At 38.4% G+C, this 20,328-nt stretch overlaps 1 protein-coding gene across 4 annotated transcripts; it reads right to left on the reverse strand.

Moving 5' to 3' along the window:
• Positions 1 to 1,495: 1,495 nt before the first annotated feature.
• Positions 1,496 to 18,939, reverse strand: LOC103476762 (uncharacterized). 4 transcript variants are annotated; one of them, XM_008429322.3, is made up of 8 exons: positions 17,686 to 18,837; positions 15,010 to 15,072; positions 11,690 to 12,687; positions 8,638 to 8,801; positions 7,533 to 7,707; positions 5,997 to 6,060; positions 5,389 to 5,488; positions 1,496 to 2,766 (listed from the first exon to the last, which is right to left on the reverse strand). In XM_008429322.3, the coding sequence occupies exons 3-8, from the start codon at positions 12,408 to 12,410 to the stop codon at positions 2,737 to 2,739; spliced, it is 1,254 nt and encodes a 417-aa protein (XP_008427544.1). In that variant the 5' UTR covers positions 12,411 to 12,687; positions 15,010 to 15,072; positions 17,686 to 18,837; the 3' UTR covers positions 1,496 to 2,736. The 4 variants fall into 4 exon arrangements, with proteins under 4 accessions (XP_008427544.1, XP_008427543.1, XP_017164296.1 ...); XM_008429321.3 differs by having other exon boundaries at positions 15,010 to 15,121; XM_017308807.2 differs by lacking the exon at positions 15,010 to 15,072 and having other exon boundaries at positions 8,638 to 8,798; positions 17,686 to 18,939.
• Between the last annotated feature and the right edge of the window lie 1,389 nt (positions 18,940 to 20,328).

The following is a 20,328-nucleotide window of genomic DNA, read 5'->3' on the forward strand; positions in this document are numbered from 1 at the left end:
CACAATTAGTTTTTTTTCTGCAGTGAAGCATTTCCCAGCTGAACTCTGAGATACTGCCTGAGTTTCTTAGAAACATGAACTGCCTTATATTTATGTTAACTGTGCTATTAAAATATTTTTAGAATTACTGTAGGCTATTAATAATGTCAATCAGCCTTTATTGTGAGTTCTTTGGGGATTTTCTTCCCTTTCACTGCTCTTTTCTTGCTTTCCTATTTCTCTGCATCCCTCCTCACCCCCCAACACACACACACACACACGCACGCACACACACATGCCAGCTTCACCCAGGCCCCATCTGTGTCCTGTGGTTGCTACCTAGAATGGTCCACCCTAATCTTTCTTACTTTGTGCACTGCAGGCATAAAGGCCACAGATGTCTCTGTGGAGCCTATATCTCAGTCAGATTGGATATTGTCTGTGATCATCATTTTCCAAGTCTCTCCAAAGATTCTCAATCAGATTTGAGTTTGTACTTTGACTGGACAATTCTAACACACAACTGTGTTTTGATCCAGGCCAGCTTGAATGTAGCTCTGGGTGTTTATCCTGATGGAAGAATAATATAAATCCATCAATTCTGACCAGATTCTCTAAGAAAAAATGTACCCACAGGATTATACTGCCATCACCATGTTTTTTGTACATAGAGAGTCTGTCTACGGTGATGTGCAGTGATGTGCAGTGTTGGTTTTTCATCTAACGCAACATTTAAACAATAGATAAGAATTTAAGTTTTGGTCTCAACTGACATTTCTTTGGGGATTTTTTTCTTTCTATCCCTTACATACTGTAGCTTGTTGCAATTTTTTAAATGTTTTATTGGCTCTAGCGGCCTTTATTTGAGTGTGGTCAGGTAGGAAAGCAGGAAATGAGAGAGGGGGAAGACACGCGGAAAGGATCGTCCGGCCAGGACTCAAACCCGTGACAGTCGTGTCAAGGTCGAAGGCCTCCATACATGGGTTACGCTTCACCCCCGCGCCACCGCAGCACCCCAGCTTGAGGCAAATTTTAAATAAACCTTTCATTCACCAACAACTTTCTTTAAATGCATTATTTGCTTCTATATAGTCACAAATAAAAAGAAAGCCGAGACTCAATGTTTGGATGAAACCCGTGCCAATCTTATCTTATAAGTTTTCTTTGTAAAAGCCACCGCAGCGCGATAACCTGAGGGCAGTTGTCATTCTAGCTTGTGGAGGGACCAAGGAGCACAGTCCACAATATGCAGAGACAGTAATGTGACATACAGACACATGATTCCTCAGAGAGAGGGAAGCTGACTGACAAGAGCCTGTCTTCTCAGATATAACTCTTGTCAGTCAGTGTTCAGCTTCTGAAACCTGCCTACATGGCAACACAAAAATTGCTAACCCAATGTGGAGCGATCCCAAACAGATTTCTTGGTAACACTGGAAGGAGAAACACGAACACATATTAATGTTCTTTGCCATGGCCAAGAGATGGAAATGAAAGCTTTCAACACACCAGGCAGTCTTTTTTATATTACAGCTTTATTTACTGTCGTAGTTTTTGAGGTTCACAAAAGGTTTGTCGCCCCACCTTAGATGTTTATGGTGTGTTTGTTTTAACTCTCTCCAGGTCCCAGTGAGCACGTTTTAAAATGCTTGTCACCCTGACAGACTATAAGCCGATCAAACTCCCGGGTTGCACTGGAGGAGAGGATCCTCCTCTCCTATAACAGAGTCATCTTTGGTTTGGAGCTCTGTGACATATGACCTTTTTCTTCACATGTGTCTCATGAGTTCGATTAGCTTGAAATGCCATCGTTCCAGATTGGTGCTCGCAGAGGCCTTGAAACAGACGTGAAGCCAATGATGAAACACGGTCAGGCTCCCTCACGTCAAGGACAAAGCTGTCCCGCTGATAAAGTCAGGTGGCTCAGGTCAAAACCAACTTTTACCCTTTTTATTGTGTCTTCTTACACTTGCACAACTATGAAGAGCATAACGTTGATGAAAACTTATTTTTAAACATCGAGTTATTTGCAAATGGTTTTACTAGCGATTTATCATTCACATTTGAAAGGTTAAGATCATATGCTTCATCTAAACCTCTAACAGGCATTGACAGTTCATTCTGTGAAAGTTGTTGACACAAAACGATGCCAGAAAAGTTTCATCGATTAAATACTTTACCTTGAATAAATGTTTCTGCTACATCATAGCATTAATATTAATATTTAACAATAAAATGCATTACATGATCTAAATGCTTTTATGCAAAACAAAGAAGCAACAATTGCTCCTAATTGTGCTAAAATAAAAGAATATATAAATAGATCCTTACATCGGTTATTTAGAGTGATTTTAAATGTTGATAGAAAAACGAATGCAAAAATGTTCAAACTATCTGCAGTCGGCTGCTTATCAAACATGCCACCCATATTTTGTCTTCTCTAGGTTTTAACAGTTTTACTTTAGTGATAGAAATAGACAGCACACTTTTAATTTACACACCATAACTGTTTAAATTCTTCTAAGATTTTTATGGTTTTGAATCTGAAACATTTTCAGATCTGGATAACCAGTCCCCACCAAACAGCTACAAGAGATTTAGTCCCCACCAAACAGCTACAAGAGATTTTGGGAACAATGCAAACAAAATCATGTTTAACCGTTTGCAACAAGAGCCAACTAACACTGGACATTCAATAGACACCACCCATATGCAGTCAGTGTTTTTAAATGAAGGTGGCGCCTGATGAGGTTGAGTTCATCTTTGCAGAATCTGGTCCAGAACTCTCTGCAAGACAAGAAAGACACAAACGTTACTGGTAGATCTTCTCAATCGGCTGACCAAAACCCATTTATCAGCACTCAGTTCTTTCCTCTCCTGGTCTGTTAGCAGCTGCTCAGCATCAGACCGCAGCAGCTACCACCGCTAAATTGGCTTTCACACCCATCAGCTTCACCCCCGAGGTGCCCAAGCCTGTGGGTAAAGGGGATAAGTCTGGCCAGCTATCTGACTTCTCTGCAATCATACTCCTACAAATGTACTACCCAGCAGCTGGAATCTCATTTCAGACAGCATTCAGCACCACCCACCCTTCACCTTGTGCTATCAGACCCTTGCTGTGAGTCTTTGCTGGGCTTCCCCGTCAGCGCGCGATAAAAATGAGGTCTCCAAATCACACAGCGTTTGTTCGGGAGGAACTCGTTCTTTTTCTCCTGATCCAGCTAATGGCTTCATTTGAGAGGTGGAGAGGTCACACTTACATCGTAGCTGCAAAAACTTTTTTTTTTTTTCCACCAAGAAATGAACTTTTCTTCTGCAGACCCACAGCTGCCAGCTGTGCTACGGAAGTAAAACCCCAGGTTACTGTTGATAAAAATCTGGCCTCGTGTAAAGCAGGTCTCAGAGTTAAAAATGATTCTCAGATCAGTCACAGACACAATTATGAAATTCAGGGGGGAAAAATAAACACTTTTACATTTAGTTTTGCGTTACTTAAGTACTCAGAGATTTGATACGTCTCTTTACATTTCTTACTTCTTCTCTGGTTGACAGCAAACTCATTGTTCAGGTTATAATAGGAAAGAAAGTGATGGTTCACCACAGGTGAACAGGAGAGGGTCTGACTGACACTGCATGTCCTAAATACATCACTCATTTTCCAAGTTCCTCTATCTGTCTGAAAAGGCAGAAACATAGGCTTAAAATATTCTCCTTATGCGTATTGCTTAGTACCAACTAATACTTCTTATTCTGAAGCTTAATACTACAATTGTTTGTAGTTCTTATACCGAGACAACAAGCAGACTTTGTTGGTCATGTCCTGATATTCATCTTCCAATCTGTAAGCACAATTTACAGATTGCATATATAAAAAAATTAAGATTTTGAATTTTTGAGTAATAAAGAAGCAGAAGTATGTTTTTATAATAGTTCAGACAGAAACAGATGCACAAGGCTTTAACAGCTTAACACTGACCTCTGCTGGACAAAGTAAAAAAATGCATATTCTCAGAAATAAATGTAGTTTATAATCAATCTATCCATCTACCCATATGCCTACCTACCTAGGCATAACTCCACTCATCTAATTTCAAACCTTCTCTGACAAAGTAATACTTATTAAGAATCATGGAACTATAAAATATAAATATGTAAGAGCTTAGAATTGATAGACATTAATGACTCTGGAATACATAGTGTTCATACTGTAGATGCTAAATCAATGTGGACATAAAAAAATTCACCACTTCATTTGCATTGAAGACATGCAATGAATTTAAATATATAAACAGAGCCAGCCTAAGGTACATGCAAGGTAAGCGGCTGCTCAGTTTCCCAACACCACCTGGGGGCCCCCAAGACATCCATCCATTTTCTTTACACCCTTGTGCGGGAGGGCTGCTGGTGCCTATCTCCAGCTAATGTTCCAGGTGAGAGGTGGGGGTCAGCCTGGACAGGTCGCCAGTCTGTCGCAGGGCAACACAGAGACAGAAAGGACAAACAACCATGCACTCACACACTCACACCTTGGGACAATTTGGAGAGGCCAATTAACCTGACAGTCATGTTTTTGGACTGTGGAAGGAAACCAGAGTACCTGGAGAAAACCCACGCATACACAGGGAGAACATGCAAACTCCATGCAGAAAGACTGGGGCCGGGAATTGAACCCAGAACCTTCTTGCTACAAGGCAACAGCTCTACCAACTACGCCACTGTGCAGCCTGCCCCCAAAACAATCATATGATTTTACTTTGTAGTGAAATACAGCACCTTTGGCACATTTCGCATACCTGTTCCAAATTAAAAAAATAAAAAAATACGATGTTAGTCTTGTTGACTGGTTCACTGTAAAAGCTTTTGTTTACAGAAGTTGCAAAGAATATTTTTCCTTGTTTGCTACTCCTGTCCTTTATGGTTAAAATCAATAGCCATAGTTATACTGGTATCATGTTATCAGATTACAAATTGCACCAATAATAGTAGATACGCTACGGCCACAGTGTAGCCTCAGAATGATGAAGTATCTGTTTTTGACATGTTGGTATGAAGGCCCCTGAATTAACATCTGATTAGGGCCCCAAAAATTCCTGATAAGAATCTACGACAAACTCAAACTTGTTTAAAATTCAGCTCTTGTTTTGAAAACGGATTGAAATTGTTTGTGGTATCATCTCTCCACCCTGGAAGTAGAAAAGTTGTAGAAAGTTATTTCAAAGAGAAAAAGTGGCAATGAAGACACATGCAGCTGCTTATGTCAAATATAATAAAATATACTGATGCATTAATCTATTTTGTCTTTTTATTTTCTCTCAGACTGGGCTCAAACAATCGTTGAATTCCCAGCTGATCAATCCGATGTGCTTGTAATCCAACATCCTATCAGAGTTTCACATTGATCCCATTTACCTTTTTGAAGACCTCTGCTCTCAGTCTGTTGGTTTGAGATATAGCCCGTTTTTTCTCCTCCTCCTTTTTCTTTGTCACCTCCGGCAGCTTGTTGTAAATCCTTCAGACGCAAAAAAGAGAAAATTCAGACAGTGCAGAGGAAAATACAATCAGAAATCTAAGGGTGACTGAGCCATGCCAACACACTGGCGTTTTGGAGACAAGGTGTTATCAAGTAAACACTCTGCAAACACACGCTCCCCTTTATCACATGCAGAACTACTGCCAATTTTTTTTCTTCAGGAGATCCACCAAATGAGATAGTGTTGCTTTTGAAAAAAAAGAAAAAAAAACAATTACAATGGGAAACCTTCAACAGATCAGGCGTGTTTTACCAGATAAGCAGAGAGAGAGAGAGAGAAAAAAAGAGATAAGATGTAGAGGTTACCTCATATCTTCTGCCAAAACATTTGAGCATCAAATTTGTTGGGTGTCAACAGCATGTGGATGCATGTGTGTGTGTGTGTTGTGTATGAAAGGGAAACTTGATGGGATCGACTGCAATATGAAAACGAGAATGAAAACCCCACACGACTCTCTTTGAGAGGGGGTTAGTTTAGAGGACTCACCGTCTGGACCTGAGCTGCATCTCTCTGCCTGATATAGACCGCTCTCTCGGCTTGAAAAGGTTATCTAGGACACACACATCCACAGCCCAACAAGCACACAGGAATAACAAACAGGAATTAATATGGAAATCAAGCTTGCATATGTAAATACACACTGATGGATGAGCTTTCCATTTTAGACTGTAACACCATCCTCCATTAGTCCACTGACACAAAAAAAAAACCCCACACAGAGACACTGAGACACTGTCACACACACACACTGTCACACACACACACACACACACACACACACACACACACACACACACACACACACACACACACACACACACACACACACACACACACACACACACACACACACACACTCACTCACACACCATAACTTTTTTGTACTGGCAGATCCAGTTCTGGTACTGTCAATTCTGTCAGACTGAAAGTGAAGTGAAAAGCATTGAGGTATTATTGGACCATAAGCTTTAATTTCTTCTTCATGACACATAAAAAACTATAAGCTTATTGTTCCCTGAGTCTGCTTTTCCAGGGTCGGATAAGCAGAAGAAGATGAATGGATGGATGGATGGATGGATGGATGGATGGATGGATGGATGGATGGATGGATGGATGGATGGATGGATGGATGGATGGATGGATGGATGGATGGATGGATGGATGGATGGATGGATGGATGGATGGAAGGATGGATGGAAGGATGGAAGGATGGTAAGCTAATGTAAATTAGTTACAACGATGATCAAAAAGCAATAAAAGTTTGAAGAACTACTTTTTCAAGAGTCAAAAAACCAAATCAAAAAATATTTTAAGTTGTACAGTTGAATTGTTTTCTTTTTGTAGGGTTTAATTTTATTTTTTGTCTTTTTTCATTTCACATTTTGTATTATCTGGCCAACCTGAATTTATTCAAGATACTTTAGCTCCTCTGTAGTACTCAATGATGGCCACCAGAGAGCAAAGTCAGTGAAATGCTGCTCCACTAACAAGGGGATCACATGTGCTACTCCCTTTTTTTTTTTACCAGCAAGCCTGCTGATACAATAAAATTAAAGATGATTACTAAATAAACAGTGCATCATTCCACCAATTGGTAAAAGAAATGCCATGACATGTTCACAGGTTTATTGTTAACTCGTTACGGTTTCTGTTTTTCTCCAGAAATGCACCTGCTGACGTAGGAGCACTTGACCCAGCAGTCCAGGAATTTGACAAATGTGCCTGTGTTTGCAGAAGTGATGTAACATGATAGAAGATGAATGTAGGAGAGGAAAAGAAAGCATCTGCTCTGAATATGTTATATATCAATTTTCTATCTGTCGTCACCAGGATTAATGCATCACATGTACTTCTTTATTGCAGAAAGTCTTGTGATGACTTGTCATATGATCAAGAGCTGATTGAATGCTTCTGTCAAGACTGATGATCTGACAAAAACTGAGTCTGTTTACTACTGGCTGTTACACATTGTGCTATTTCCTAATGTCTTATTTCTGCTTTTTCTGATTCGGCTGTACTTACCACTAAGTGGATCGGGTGTAGTGCAGTGCCTCTTTTGCTTGCCTTGATCTTCTGTTAGGCCCAGGGCTAAATTTGAGTCCGGCAGAGCTTTCCTTCTCCTGGCCTTCTGCTCTAAGCTTCTGACCCGACCCTGTGATCGGCTGATGAAGTCTGGTCTAAAAAGCTCTAACGCCTCCTGGAAAGGAAAACACCCCTCAAATTATGATTTGTTCTCTTTGCAGGTGCACTTTATTTGAAGGACTGACCATAAAACTGACATAACACTGTCATAAACATGACATAACACCTATTATGAACATGAAGAAGTCTTTATGAATGTTTATGACTGTTGTCACGAAGTGACATTTGGTAAATGATGACACTTTTAATGCAAGGTTGCTTTAAACGTTGCATTAAAAGTCAATTAGCAGTGCCATCTTTGCATTAAAGTGTCATTATTTACCAAATAATGCAAAGTTGACACTTTTAATACATTTTTTTTCTCAACTTTTAAAGCAACTTATTATTTTTTTTTAAATCTACAGTTGAAAACATGGAGATATTTAAGATTTTTTAAGACCTAGAATTGACATGATTACAATTTTTGCAACTTTTGCCTCTTGGTAAAATATCAGTTATTTAGTTGAACAGATTAAATGAGAGCATGACACAGTTTTAACCATTAATTCTGGGGGTGCTGTGGTGGTGCAGGGGTGAAGCACAACCCACATAAGGAGGTCTTAGTCCTCGACACGGCCGTCTCAGGTTTGATTCCTGGTCTAGTGACCTTTGCCACATGTCTTCACGTTCTCTCAATACCATACTTTCCTGTCTGAACACTTTCAAGTACAAGGCCAAAAAAAAAAAAAAAAAAAAGGATGTCATGTTTGGTGTACATATTTTTAAAAGACACATTATTCAGAAAAAGGGCATAAAATGTGCTTCTTTCATGAAATTCTCCTGTCAATAAGTCAACAGTTTTGTTCAACAAATCCTCACAGTTCCAGTTTTCTACTCCATTATGCCAAATGTTCTTGTTCACCTTTCTCAAGAAAGGTATTTAGTATTTTTGCTACTTTAAAAGAGAATTCTTGAGAAAACAAAAGTATAGAAATGTGACTCATACTTTCAGACTCAGGGTTTTAAGAATGCCTCCCACAGAATCGTTCTTCAGTGGTGAGCGGTGACGACAAGTGGAAATTATCTGAGGTTCTGTGGATTTGCCTCCTTCTTGTTCTTCATCTGTCTTTTGACTTTCTCCTTGCTTGCTCATCATGCTCCCTGAATCTACTAGGGAGAAAAAGAAAAAAAAAAAGTTACATCACTCAATACTAGCATTACAGGGAAAATATAATTCCTACTAAGAAGCATATAAAAGCACAATCAATTTTGTGACAAATAGGAATTTAGAAGCATCTGAATGCATTTTTTTTTTTTGCTGTTGCTTTTCCGCCTCTTCGGTTCATTCTCAGTGGCCATGAGCTTCTAGCGAAGCTTTCATTATCTTGAGTAAAACAGTGAAGAACAGACCTCAAAGTGAACCCAGCATACTCTCATGCTTGCAGAAACACACACTACCCCCACAACTCATAAGGAGTAAAAACAATCCAGGGGGAGCAAGAGTGTGGCCGATGAATAATGTAAAAGATAGCATTGCATCTATTCTGCTCCCGTAACCTCTTTCTTGTCCCCCTTTTTTTAGAGCGTATATCTCTCAGCTGAATACCCTGCAGTAATCATTTAGCTTTTTTTTGTTGGACTGCATCACCAGCATGTGGTGTCACTGGTCAAGCTTTTGTTACATGCTATATTTACTGCAACAAAGTAAGTCTGCTTAAAAATTTGAAAATAAAATCAAACCTCCCCCCCAAAAAAACTTACACGTCCCACAGAGAGCTGAGACATTTTAATAATTAAAAAGTATTGTGTGCTGCAGATGTTTTTTCATGAGACAGCAAATATGAAAGGGCAGGTCCTTTCTGCTGCAGCCTTTGCCATCATTACTTTAAGGTTTCGTAAATTAGTGTATAGTCCATTATGTAATCGTGGCTCAGATCAAATAATCATTGTTAATTTGCACCTCTACACCTATATCCTAATGCGCTTATCTTGTTTTATGCCCATTACATCCATAAAGTATATTGTTTTATTTTTTGTGAAGTAAAAATTGAGAGAGTCAACAACTAAACTAAAAGATTAACAACAAAAAAAATTAACTTTACAAACAAATCAAAAACAGAAACATGTGGGACCTGGACAAAAATGTACTTGTGTCAGGAAACATAACATTTTAAGAGTATGTTTGAAGTAAAAACATAGTCCCTTAAAACTCATCGATACCTTAACTGGGCCTAGTGAAAGTCCAAAGCATACTGCTAAAACAACACTCCAGTAGTAAAAGGGGAAATGTGTAAATGTATGGTAAAGTCAAAGCTTAAACCTCAATTTACCTGAGAATTTGTGGTCATATTTTAAGAGTTATGTTTACTGGTGGAAACCATCTAACATGACAGAGTTGGAGCAGTTTTTGCCTTGAAGAACAGGCAAAGACAGCAACACTTTACTCAAAGTAGTGTGCATTAAACTGACACGACAGTGTCATAAACATGACATAACACGAACATGAAGGTGCCTTCATGAATGTTTACGACTGTGGTATTGAAGTGTTATTCAGTAAATAATGGCACTTTTAATGCAAAGTTGCATTCATTCTTGCATTAAAAGTCCATTGCAAGTGCCAACTTTGCATTTGAGTGTCATTATATACCAAATAACACTTCATGACAACATAACCATTCATGAAGACTCCTTCATGTTCATGACAGTTGTTATGTCAGTCTAATGCACACCCCTTCAAATAAAGTGTTACCGCAAAAGCTCATAAAAACTGATCAAAAGTGACTTGCAGAGCCATCTTGAAGCAACAAAATGTCTCTACAAAGTACTGAATTTAGAGGGTGAATATTAAAGCACACCGACGTTTTCTGGTCTGTTGTCCTACTTGTTGCTTGCTTCACAATGAAAAGAAAATGAAATATCCAAAGTTGTTGACATGTTCTGTAAAAGAAATGCTGCAAACCATAAAACAATCCATTTTGATTCCAAGTTGTGGGGAAGCAAAATACAAGAAATGCTTTCTAGATTTTTTTTTGTATTTTGGTGTAAATCTACATCGACATCTTTAGACACAAAAAGAATAAATAAACATATGGATGAAATTTAACTTTCAGACATAACTTTTATCTTTTGTTTTGTAATTTTAATTATTACTTTCAAATAATTAAACTTCAAAGCCCAAGTTTATTAAAATTTGACAATGTCTGTTACTGTTTGCCAAATATTCTAATACACATTGGAATATAGTCAGCATGTTTTGCCTTACTTTTGCTTCTTGGTACAATTAAAAGCCAGTTACAAATCAAAACTTATTTAATTTCAATGTAATTATTATTTTTTTTACTTGTATTTTTTTATCCCCTAATATGTAACATTGTCCTGCTTTAGCTGCATTTGTGAACAAGTTAGGCGGTAAGCATGGCTTCACGGTTAGGATCACACGATCAATGCCACAAAGTAACATTTCTGCTAAGCTGTATTTTTACCTATTCTTTCAATTTTTATGTAAAACACAGTTCTCCCATCTCGTTTAAGGACATCAGGCATTCAGCTTTAAGCTTACTCAGCTTTTTACATTTTTCCCGGGGAATGTTCAACAAAACATGTAAGCCTCTAGCGTTTCCTTGTGCATTCGGTATAAATGTCTGGGAGTCCATTCTGAAACAGTACAATGTCATTTCAATGCACCAGTCATTTCTTATCTTTGCGTGTTATATTTCAGTCTAGAAAGTCAAGACGTATAAAGGGATGTGTTTGCACTTTATGTAACTCTGTTTGAGCTCAGCATGTTTCTTTGCCAACTGGGATTTATCTTAAACAATGTAAAATCGCAGTGGAAACCGTGTGGAAGGCGTGTGTGGGTCTATTAACAATGCATGAGATAAAAAAAAAAGTAAGAGGTGAGAGGCAGAAAGGAAAAAATATATAAATAAAGAGATTATCCATAGTGTAAGACCAGCTTGGCACATAAATATGCTCCTTGACGTTTTAGGATGTTCGAGAAACGTGTGCTTGCTGATCGATCACTCTGAATTTTCAGCTGAAGGTGGCGAAATTCATACCTGGGCTATAAGTGAACGTGTGCTGCATGTGCCTGAAATTGCTCAGAGCAGAGAAGGCTGCCTTATTTGCATTCCCCTTCTGCTTTGCAGCCTTTGTGTTCGAGGCAGATGGCTCTCTGAATGACAATCCCAAAGAAGTGCTGCGGCGCTGCTTTTCTGAGTCATCATCCTTACTGTTGGCGCCACAAGCAGGTGCCTTTTGATTGGCCCTGAGTCCACGACGCTTTGATAGAGGGCTCCCCCTGTGATCCGGTCTCTGCTCTTGGCCATTGCACCTGTTGAAGTTACCTCTTCTGCACGCCTCCTTTGTTTTGGCTGTTTTCTTATCTGCGGCGGATCCAAAGAGAGATTGCACACCCAGCTGACAAGTCAGGGCAGACCTGTGCAGAGGTGCTTGAACTCCTCGTGTTCCTGCTGCAAGTTCTGCGAGCGAAATGCAAAGCGACTTGTCCAAAAACACGGCAGAGCTACAGGACCTCAGAGGCATCTCACGATGGATGCACACCCTGTAGGAAAGCTCTGAGGAAGACGGTTTCATTCTTGAGGAATCAGTCACTCCCTGTTTTTGGTCCTTCTCTGAGCAGTTTGTTTTGCATCCAACAAGTTGTACCTTCATCACTCCTGGGTCAGCTACTGACAATCCGTTAGCTGGTGAGCGGACTTGTCTTGGATTGTTTGACATAAAGACTGCAGGATCCAGCTGGACGTCTGAGACCCTCATTGGTGGTTAGGATGAAGCTCTTCAGATTATTCTAGCGTAGCTGAATAACGTCAGAGGCTGGCTAAAAAAAAACTCCTTGTAAACGGATGAGTGAAAGGAGAAAATGCCTTTCTCTTTTCTTGCCACACCAGGTCAAAAACTCCCCCGAAGGATCATCACCTCCTTCCCACCTCTCCTCTGTCCTCCTTCCCACCTCTCCTCTGTCTCTTCCCCCCACCTCACTCCAGACGACTGGACATTCTTGTGCAGCGAAGCATTGATGTCCTTATTAAGCACTCTGAAAAAAAAGAGAGAAAAAATGTTCTAATGATATCTTTGCAAAATGAAAGATTATGCAACTAAAAACAGTAGACATGCTGAAGACGCAAAGCTCGTAGGTGTTTTTATGTGTTTACAGGGACCTATTACACACTCTTTTGCACAAAATATTTCTGTTTCAATTGGTGTTTCCATGACAAAGGAGAGCATAGGGGAAAATTGTCTTTATAAAATAATAATAATAATAATAATAATAATAATAATAATAATAATAATAATAATAATAATAATAATAATAATCCAGATTTTCTGATGAAGTCTCCAGTTTCTGCCACATTTCAATGTCTTACTTCAGGTGTCAGGAAAGCCCACAGAAAAAAAACTAAACCCAGTCCTCTGCTACTACTGCAGAGCTAGTTTGCATTTTCACCAGTCAACTTTAACTGGACCTTTCTAACATCTGAAAATGCTTTTATTGAAGCCAATATTACCCAACCTTTGCCTCTAACTACTGTTTCTTCTCATCAGTTCTGACCAGTTTTCCTTATCCTGGTTGAGAGACGTTTACCCAAAGTCTGAAGGTGGGACTGTCATGTTTCACCATGAGAATTGTGTGAACAGTAAAGCATTATTTTTATTTTTTTTCAGGTAAAGTCATTTGCAACCTGAAGTATAGAATAACTTATATCAGCATGAAACTAAACATCCATGGGGTTTTTTGGAGAAACAACATTTAACAACTTTCTGGGAAATTATACCTTACCCTTTTTGGTGAGCACCTCGGGCAATCTAGCACACTGTTCAAAGGAATAAACTAGCTTTGAAAAAAATCAACAAACAGCTACACCTACAAAGAGCCACAGAGCCTTTACAGTTCTCACCAAACACAAAACTTCCTTGCATTTATAAAGCTGGTCAGAGCGCACGATAATGTAAAAATCAAGATGATGCACCTGAAAAAGTGCCAAATTTGTTATCAACTCTCCTCCTGTGATGAAATATCTACAGCTTTATTTCTGCCAACACTTCAATATTTGATTATTTACTCCAGCTCATCATTCCATATTTATTCAGAACTCATAGCTCATTCCCACTCATCACGATCCAAAAATAAAAATAAAAGCTCCCTCATTCCGGCTTTCTGCTACTCAGCTCATGGCAGCTTATCAGGCCTAGTTGCAGACGAATTTTGGATAATTCATTAAAATAAAGCTCAGTAAACTGTTCAGGATGTCCAAAAGTCATTGAAGATAAGCACAAACACCCTTGTGACCTGGCAAGGACAAGCATGTATGGATGTATGGATAGATGGGCAGATGAACACGAAACTAAAGCTTGAATATTTCAAACTCTTGTATCAAAGATGCTGCTCTTGTTTGACCACACTCAATGATATCCACTGTGTCCTTTTTAATCCTGGTGGTGATCAACGGTATCCTCAAATGAACTCGTAAGACTACTGCTGCCTTGTATCAGTCAGTAAATTTAGTTTCTAATAAAGACTTTAAGCAAACTTGTCAGATTCACAGAGAATAAATTGGGCTTGGAATCTAGTCAAAGTAAATTCAAGGCCGGCTATCATATTTTCAAGAACATTGCAATGCAAGAACTACGACAGAAGAAGAGTAATCGTGCTTACCCTGCTTGTTCTACTATGAATCAACTACATGGGAATGGAAGCTCAGACAACTCTGTAATGGAAATTTATGGATTCACAGTTTCAGTTAAACTAATTTCCTTCTTGGATGGGATTTTCTCCCCCTCAGCCAGCAAGTTAAACTAATAGCAAATATATCACTTTGTTCCCTAAAAAGTAAATATTAAAAACAAACAGCCCCAGATACAAGCTACTTTTCTTTATTAAATATCAAATTTAAATTTCCATCGTATCTTTCAACAACATGAGCGTGCACTTGCATTTTTGTAAGACCTGCCAAACCACTTCCTTCCCACCAGAAATGACAGAAAAAGTTTTTTTTTTCTAAAGACAGTTGAGCTTCTAAAACAATTGGATCTTGATTAGCCAGTTAAAATATTTGACGCTGACATTTGTTACTTTGAAAGTCCAGCTGTTGCAATTTTTACCCATCCATCCATCCATCCATCCATCCATCCATCCATCCATCCATCCATCCATCCATCCATCCATCCATCCATCCATCCATCCATCCATCCATCCATCCATCCATCCATCCATCCATCCATCCATCCATCCATCCATCCATCCATTGTGAAATAACTGAAAATTTAGTAAAATGTTTTGGATGGTTATTTTCTTGGATAGCTTTCATTTAAGCATTACGTGTAAGCATGTAATACATCCCGTTTTTAAGCCACCTACATTGTGATGTTGGGCCTCTTTTTTACAGCTGTAGCTCCTTCAACTCTTCCAGGAAAAACCTCCCTGAAGGTTTGGAACATTTGTGAGAACAGGAAAAGGGTGAGATTCACTCCTGTTGGAATTATAAAGAATGAATCTTTCAACTGGTCCCAACCAAACCAGAGCATGAAATTATCCAAGATAAGCAAGTTGAATATTTAAGATTTTCTTTCACTGGAATAATTTCTGATAAATTAAACAAGGCTGTTATCTCCTCTGCACTAAATTTTACACATTAGTTAGAGTTGACTGAGAAATGTTTTGTATTTGTTTAACATCCTATTGTTGTACTGCTTTGAAATTCACTGTACCAAATTTTAAAGTGTTTGTAGCAGCACTTAGCATGCTTTGGTACTGGATTTCACACACCTGCAGCCATGAAAGTGGTTGAAAAAGCTGAATTCAATCATTAGGAGGGCTCACACAATGCTTTTAACATCAACATTTTGCTCTTCACATAAACTAGTCTTTTCAAACTATATGATTTATTTGATCAGGAAAATACTTTGGTCCTGTTCCTTATTTCTTATTAGCTTAAAAAACAAATAATGCACCCAAAAATAAGGGCGGAAAATCATGAGAGATGTTGTAAGAGGGGAATATATCAGAAATGCTGGTGGTAATTTTCAGCCTAATCAACCCTGACCAGCTGCCATGTCATGCAGCACTCTTCAGTGCAGACTCTGGTAACGGCAGAAGATTAAAAGTTATGTATTTTCAGTATCAACAAGGCATTTAAAATGAAGTTTGAGGATGTACAAAAGTGCAACGATGAGAAACTTTTCAAAACAACGAGATAATGTTTCATTGCGTCAGTGCTTTACTCATGTTAGCTGCCCTACCGATGCTCATACAGTACTTCAAAATATTACTTTGCTTCCTCTATAAACAATGAACGACCACTTAAGACAGTAAGGCCAGAGAAATAAACAACTTTGAAGGCTTTTTTAAAAGCCTTGCAATAATGTAGTCCTCAACCAAAATCACTTTGTCAAAGCTTTTCAAAAACAGGGATAACAACCAAAACATCTGTGAATAACAGGTTTTGTGTTTGGCCAATGTTGCTGTATCGATATTGACATGAAAATCACTTAATCGATTAAGTCGTCATGTCCTGACTCCAACATGCACTTCATGTGAGGAGGTGAACCTGCATAGCTGTAAAGACATTGAACAGACAGAGAGAGACAACATGTTCGTTCACACGTATATCTTGTTTACTGCATTATTTTCAAACCTACATCTAAAAATAAACAGCGCCTCCTGTCTGAACAATAGTGTCATATTATATAAATTGTAAACCTATTATCAGCCACCTGATGTTGCATCATAGTAGAGGAAAACATGCTGCACAAAGTACGCAGCCCTTGTTATGAAGTTTATCAGTTACATAATGGTTTCTGTGTTAAAGCAATTTGTTCAGTTCAGGCAGACATGCTGTAATGATCCTGACCATGAGTTGCTGGAATGTGGTCACACGGACTATAATCTTCTGGAAATGACAGCAGGAAAACAAACGAGTTGGCTCAAGGGTCTTTAGTGGTGTCATTATCTGAAACACCTGTTTCCTACTCCGGCTACAAGGAGCTGCTATGGAGACTGCAGACAACTGCAGGAAGACGCAGCGGGTTGAAGAAAACCTAAATCTTTACTGTGGCTCATACACCTCAAACCTTTTCTCACTTCACAGCCACAAATCTTGGTGTATTTTATTGAAATTTCACATAGATCAACGCCAAATATCACATAACTGTGGATGGAAGCGGTGGGAAACTAATGCAATGTTTCCATTTTTTCCCACAAATACAACTCTAAAAAGTGTGGCATGCATTTATATTCAGTCTGCTTTACTCTGATACACTAAGAGTCCAACAAAACAAACCGTGTGTGATTTTTATCTTAGTATAAAAGTCGTCTGACGCTTGTTAGAAAGTAGCTGAAGTTTAGGAAGACCACAAAACACGGCAGAAAAGTTAGAATGGATTTGTGTTGAAGGGTAAACCATGGTTAGATTCTAAATCAAAATCCCAAACTTTGAACATCTACTGGAGGGCTGTTCAGTGACGCATGTAAGAATGGAAAGAACATGCCACAAAAAAAATCTATAAATAAAATCTGTCACTATAGAAACAACTGAACACCATCTTTCATTCACAAGGATGCTGTTGGTTATTGCAGCTGTTGCACGATTAAAAGGGAAATGGATGAGTTTTACAGAGTTTTACAGAGTTTGCAAAACTTTGTAAATGATGCAACTCAAAAGCAAACAATGAACTTAAACTACATCTATTGATGGTTATCAGTGGCATTACACAAAAAGACTTGACTGAACTAAACAGAAAAAGCATGTAAACAGAGGCAGATTACAAATTTTGTCAATGTGTCAAAAATCATACACAAAAAAGGATGTATAAAATAAATGCACAAAAACACAAACAAAAATGGCAACCAAACCCTCTATTGTGTGAAGTCTAGATAGAAATAGATTATACCAAATAAACAACTCGTAGGTTTGCTAAAGTAAGGCTGCACAAGAAAAGTCATTTTCAAAGATGACCTTTTTGTATATTTTTGCTGTGTACTTTTAAAAACAGACACCAACCATCAAACTGAAATCATTTCTCTGCAGCCTCTTACCTGAAGCAGCAGCTGTTTCTCTCCACAGAACGAGTTGCGTCCACAGAGGCCACAGTTTGAGCTGTCCTGCTCTCACCTGTGAGCACAACGTGTCGCCAGGGAGTGAGATGTCCTCACTGATCATTTGTCAAGTTTCGGTGGAAGCTCCCCTCAACCCTCAGAGGTTCAGAGAGGAAAGTAAAATCCATCAAACCAGTCAATATGTTTACACAAATTACCTCGGAGCTTAAGTCGCTCACAGAGGACTTCAAAACGAAGCTACAAGAGTAATGAAAATAAAATCCTTGGGTAGAAGTGTAACAACGATGGCTCCCTTTTATAGACCTCACTAACTTTTGATATGTCCCGGTTCATTATTTTCATACTCATGCCTCTGGTTTAGTTGAGCTGGGGTTAAAAAAAAAAAAAACAACCTTCAGGGATTTTTTTCTATGGCTCCCAGTAGCTCCTTATGCCTCTTTCATAAGAGTAGAGTGCTCAGCTAAGTGCAGGCTGCCTGTCCTTCATCCGTCCCCAGGGCCTGAGCTCAGGTAGCAGAACAGGTGACTGGCTCTCAGGTTTCAGGACTTACATAATAAGTCCCCATTGCACCAGATATTAATGGAGCCAGAGGCCTTTAACAGCTCCACTGCTTGTCTCTCTGACACTGGTATGAAAAAAATAAAATAAAATCTATATTTAAAGATGGAGAAAGTACACCTGGATACACCTATTTTTATACATTTTTTTATTCTTTCGGGTGTTTCTTCAAAAAGAAAACTGTCTTCCAAAAAGTTTCCTAAAGCTTCTGAACAACAACGCACTTCCTCCGCTTATTGAAGCAGGTAGACTACGATGAGGACGAAAATACAGGGAACAAACTGTAGAAAGAAACCTATAAATAAACAAACCTATTCTGTACAAGAGGGAAAGTGCTGAATGTTCAGCTTATCGCTTCCCCCTCCATGAATAAAAAGCCCAGCCAAAGTAGGTTGGATTTCAAATTACAATAAAGAACCCAATGTTTACACTTTTTCTGTGATGGATTACTCGGCTATTCAAGCAAAAGAGTAATAAAATTGAAGAATATTTCACTCTTGTCACTTCTTGTGAGTAACAACACTAAAAATCATTAAACACACGCAGAAGTGTAACGCCTCTTTGAATTTAAAGTCATGGAGAATGAATGTAAAAATGTAGGGTTCACAGTGGGTGTACCTTTTTATTTAATTTAGTGGACCTGTATATTAAAAGCCAGATTTGTGTATCATTGTGCAAAAGACAGTCTGTTTGTGGTGCTTGTAGAACTTTAACACCAATTCTGGTCTGTAGTTTTGCCAAAAAAAAAAAAAAAGGGAAAAAAAAAACCTAAATACAACCTTACCAGAAAAACTAAGTCAAAGTCAACAGAATCTTGCCTTTTGTGTTGGGTTTCTGGAAAAAAGGGAAACAGCTGGCTTTTGATGAATCTGATTTCACAATTGTGTTCCTGATTTTATAATTATACTTGATGGATCCACAAAATGCAAATTGGGGTAAAGATGCATGAACACGGCCCTGAATTAGAAAGACGATGGAAGCAACTGTTGGAATGAAGTGCTCAAGACTAAGATCACAATTTAGTTTCCTTATGAGAGAAAGTCTGCAAAACCCCTTCATTGACTTCCTTAAAATCAGCTTTTGAGTAAAATCACATGCAAATGAACGGGCTAAAAATTGTCATCTTCACCTTATCCTCTAAGAAAACTAATTTAGATTCAATCACTAGAGAGTAAAAACAAAAGAGAAGCATTTTCTTCAGCAAACTGAATTTTTTAGTAGTTTGAGGTGTTTTTTTTAACATAAAGTACTGATTTCAATGAATTACAGAATTGAGCAGCTCATATAGTATGAACTATGTAATCTTTGTGTCAGACTTCAATTTACCCTGATGCAAAACTCCTAGAAAAAGCCACAGGAGAAGACCTATCCAATGTCCAATGCACTCATCTCTGTTCTCCATTGTCAATAAAGACAGGGCTCACTCAGTCAGTTTTTAGATACTGTATCTCCGATTTCAAATGTAGGAATATAAAAAAAAAAAATACTCTCCTAATTCTCGTTTAACTTTCTGTTCAACTACTAACAGTAAGAAAGCTATAAAAAGATACAATTTATTTTTAATGATATGTATTTCAACCTTAATAGATCAAATAAAGTCATTTTCAATGTCAACATTTTTTTTCCATTTATTTATGTTGTGTGGACTCTTTTTTAGAGAGAAAATACTTCTCACCTTACTTTCACTTGGTGAAATCCTAAAATTCCTAAACGTTTGCGTCTCTTCTAGGTGGAAAACACAACACTGAAGTTCATGTCTGACTCTTGGCTTTCATTACTGAAGCATGATTTCATCAGACACCAGAAAGTGCTCTAAATTTAGTTAAACTGAAACTTAAGGGAAATTTCACAGGGGATTTTGTGCATCTCCAGAGACTCAGTGGGACTTAATAATGAAACTATGAGGAAAGAACTCTGGATCATCTGACAGAGGCTCATCAGTAGGAAAGAAGATTTTTTGTGGACAGCAACAATAGGTTCCAAAATACTGTGTGTGTGTGTGTGTGTGTGTGTGTGTGTGCGTGTGCGGGTGTGTGTGTGTGTGTGAGGTTTTGTATTTGACAC

The sequence above is a fragment of the Poecilia reticulata genome, chromosome 15 (assembly GCF_904066995.2).
Source record: "Poecilia reticulata chromosome 15, P_reticulata-male-v2, whole genome shotgun sequence".
Lineage (NCBI taxonomy): Eukaryota > Metazoa > Chordata > Actinopteri > Cyprinodontiformes > Poeciliidae > Poecilia > Poecilia reticulata.

Bases quoted from the DNA above. Each gene is read 5' to 3' on its own strand.
- LOC103476762 (XM_008429323.3), bottom strand. From the start codon at position 12,410: ATGAGGGTCTCAGACGTCCAGCTGGATCCTGCAGTCTTTATGTCAAAC. The intron at 8,802-11,689 runs GTATGAATTTCG...TTTTCTCCCTAG, and splicing joins CACGTTCACTTATAGCCCAG to TAGATTCAGGGAGCATGATG. The intron at 7,708-8,637 runs GTATGAGTCACA...TTTCCTTTCCAG, and splicing joins TTAAAACCCTGAGTCTGAAA to GAGGCGTTAGAGCTTTTTAG.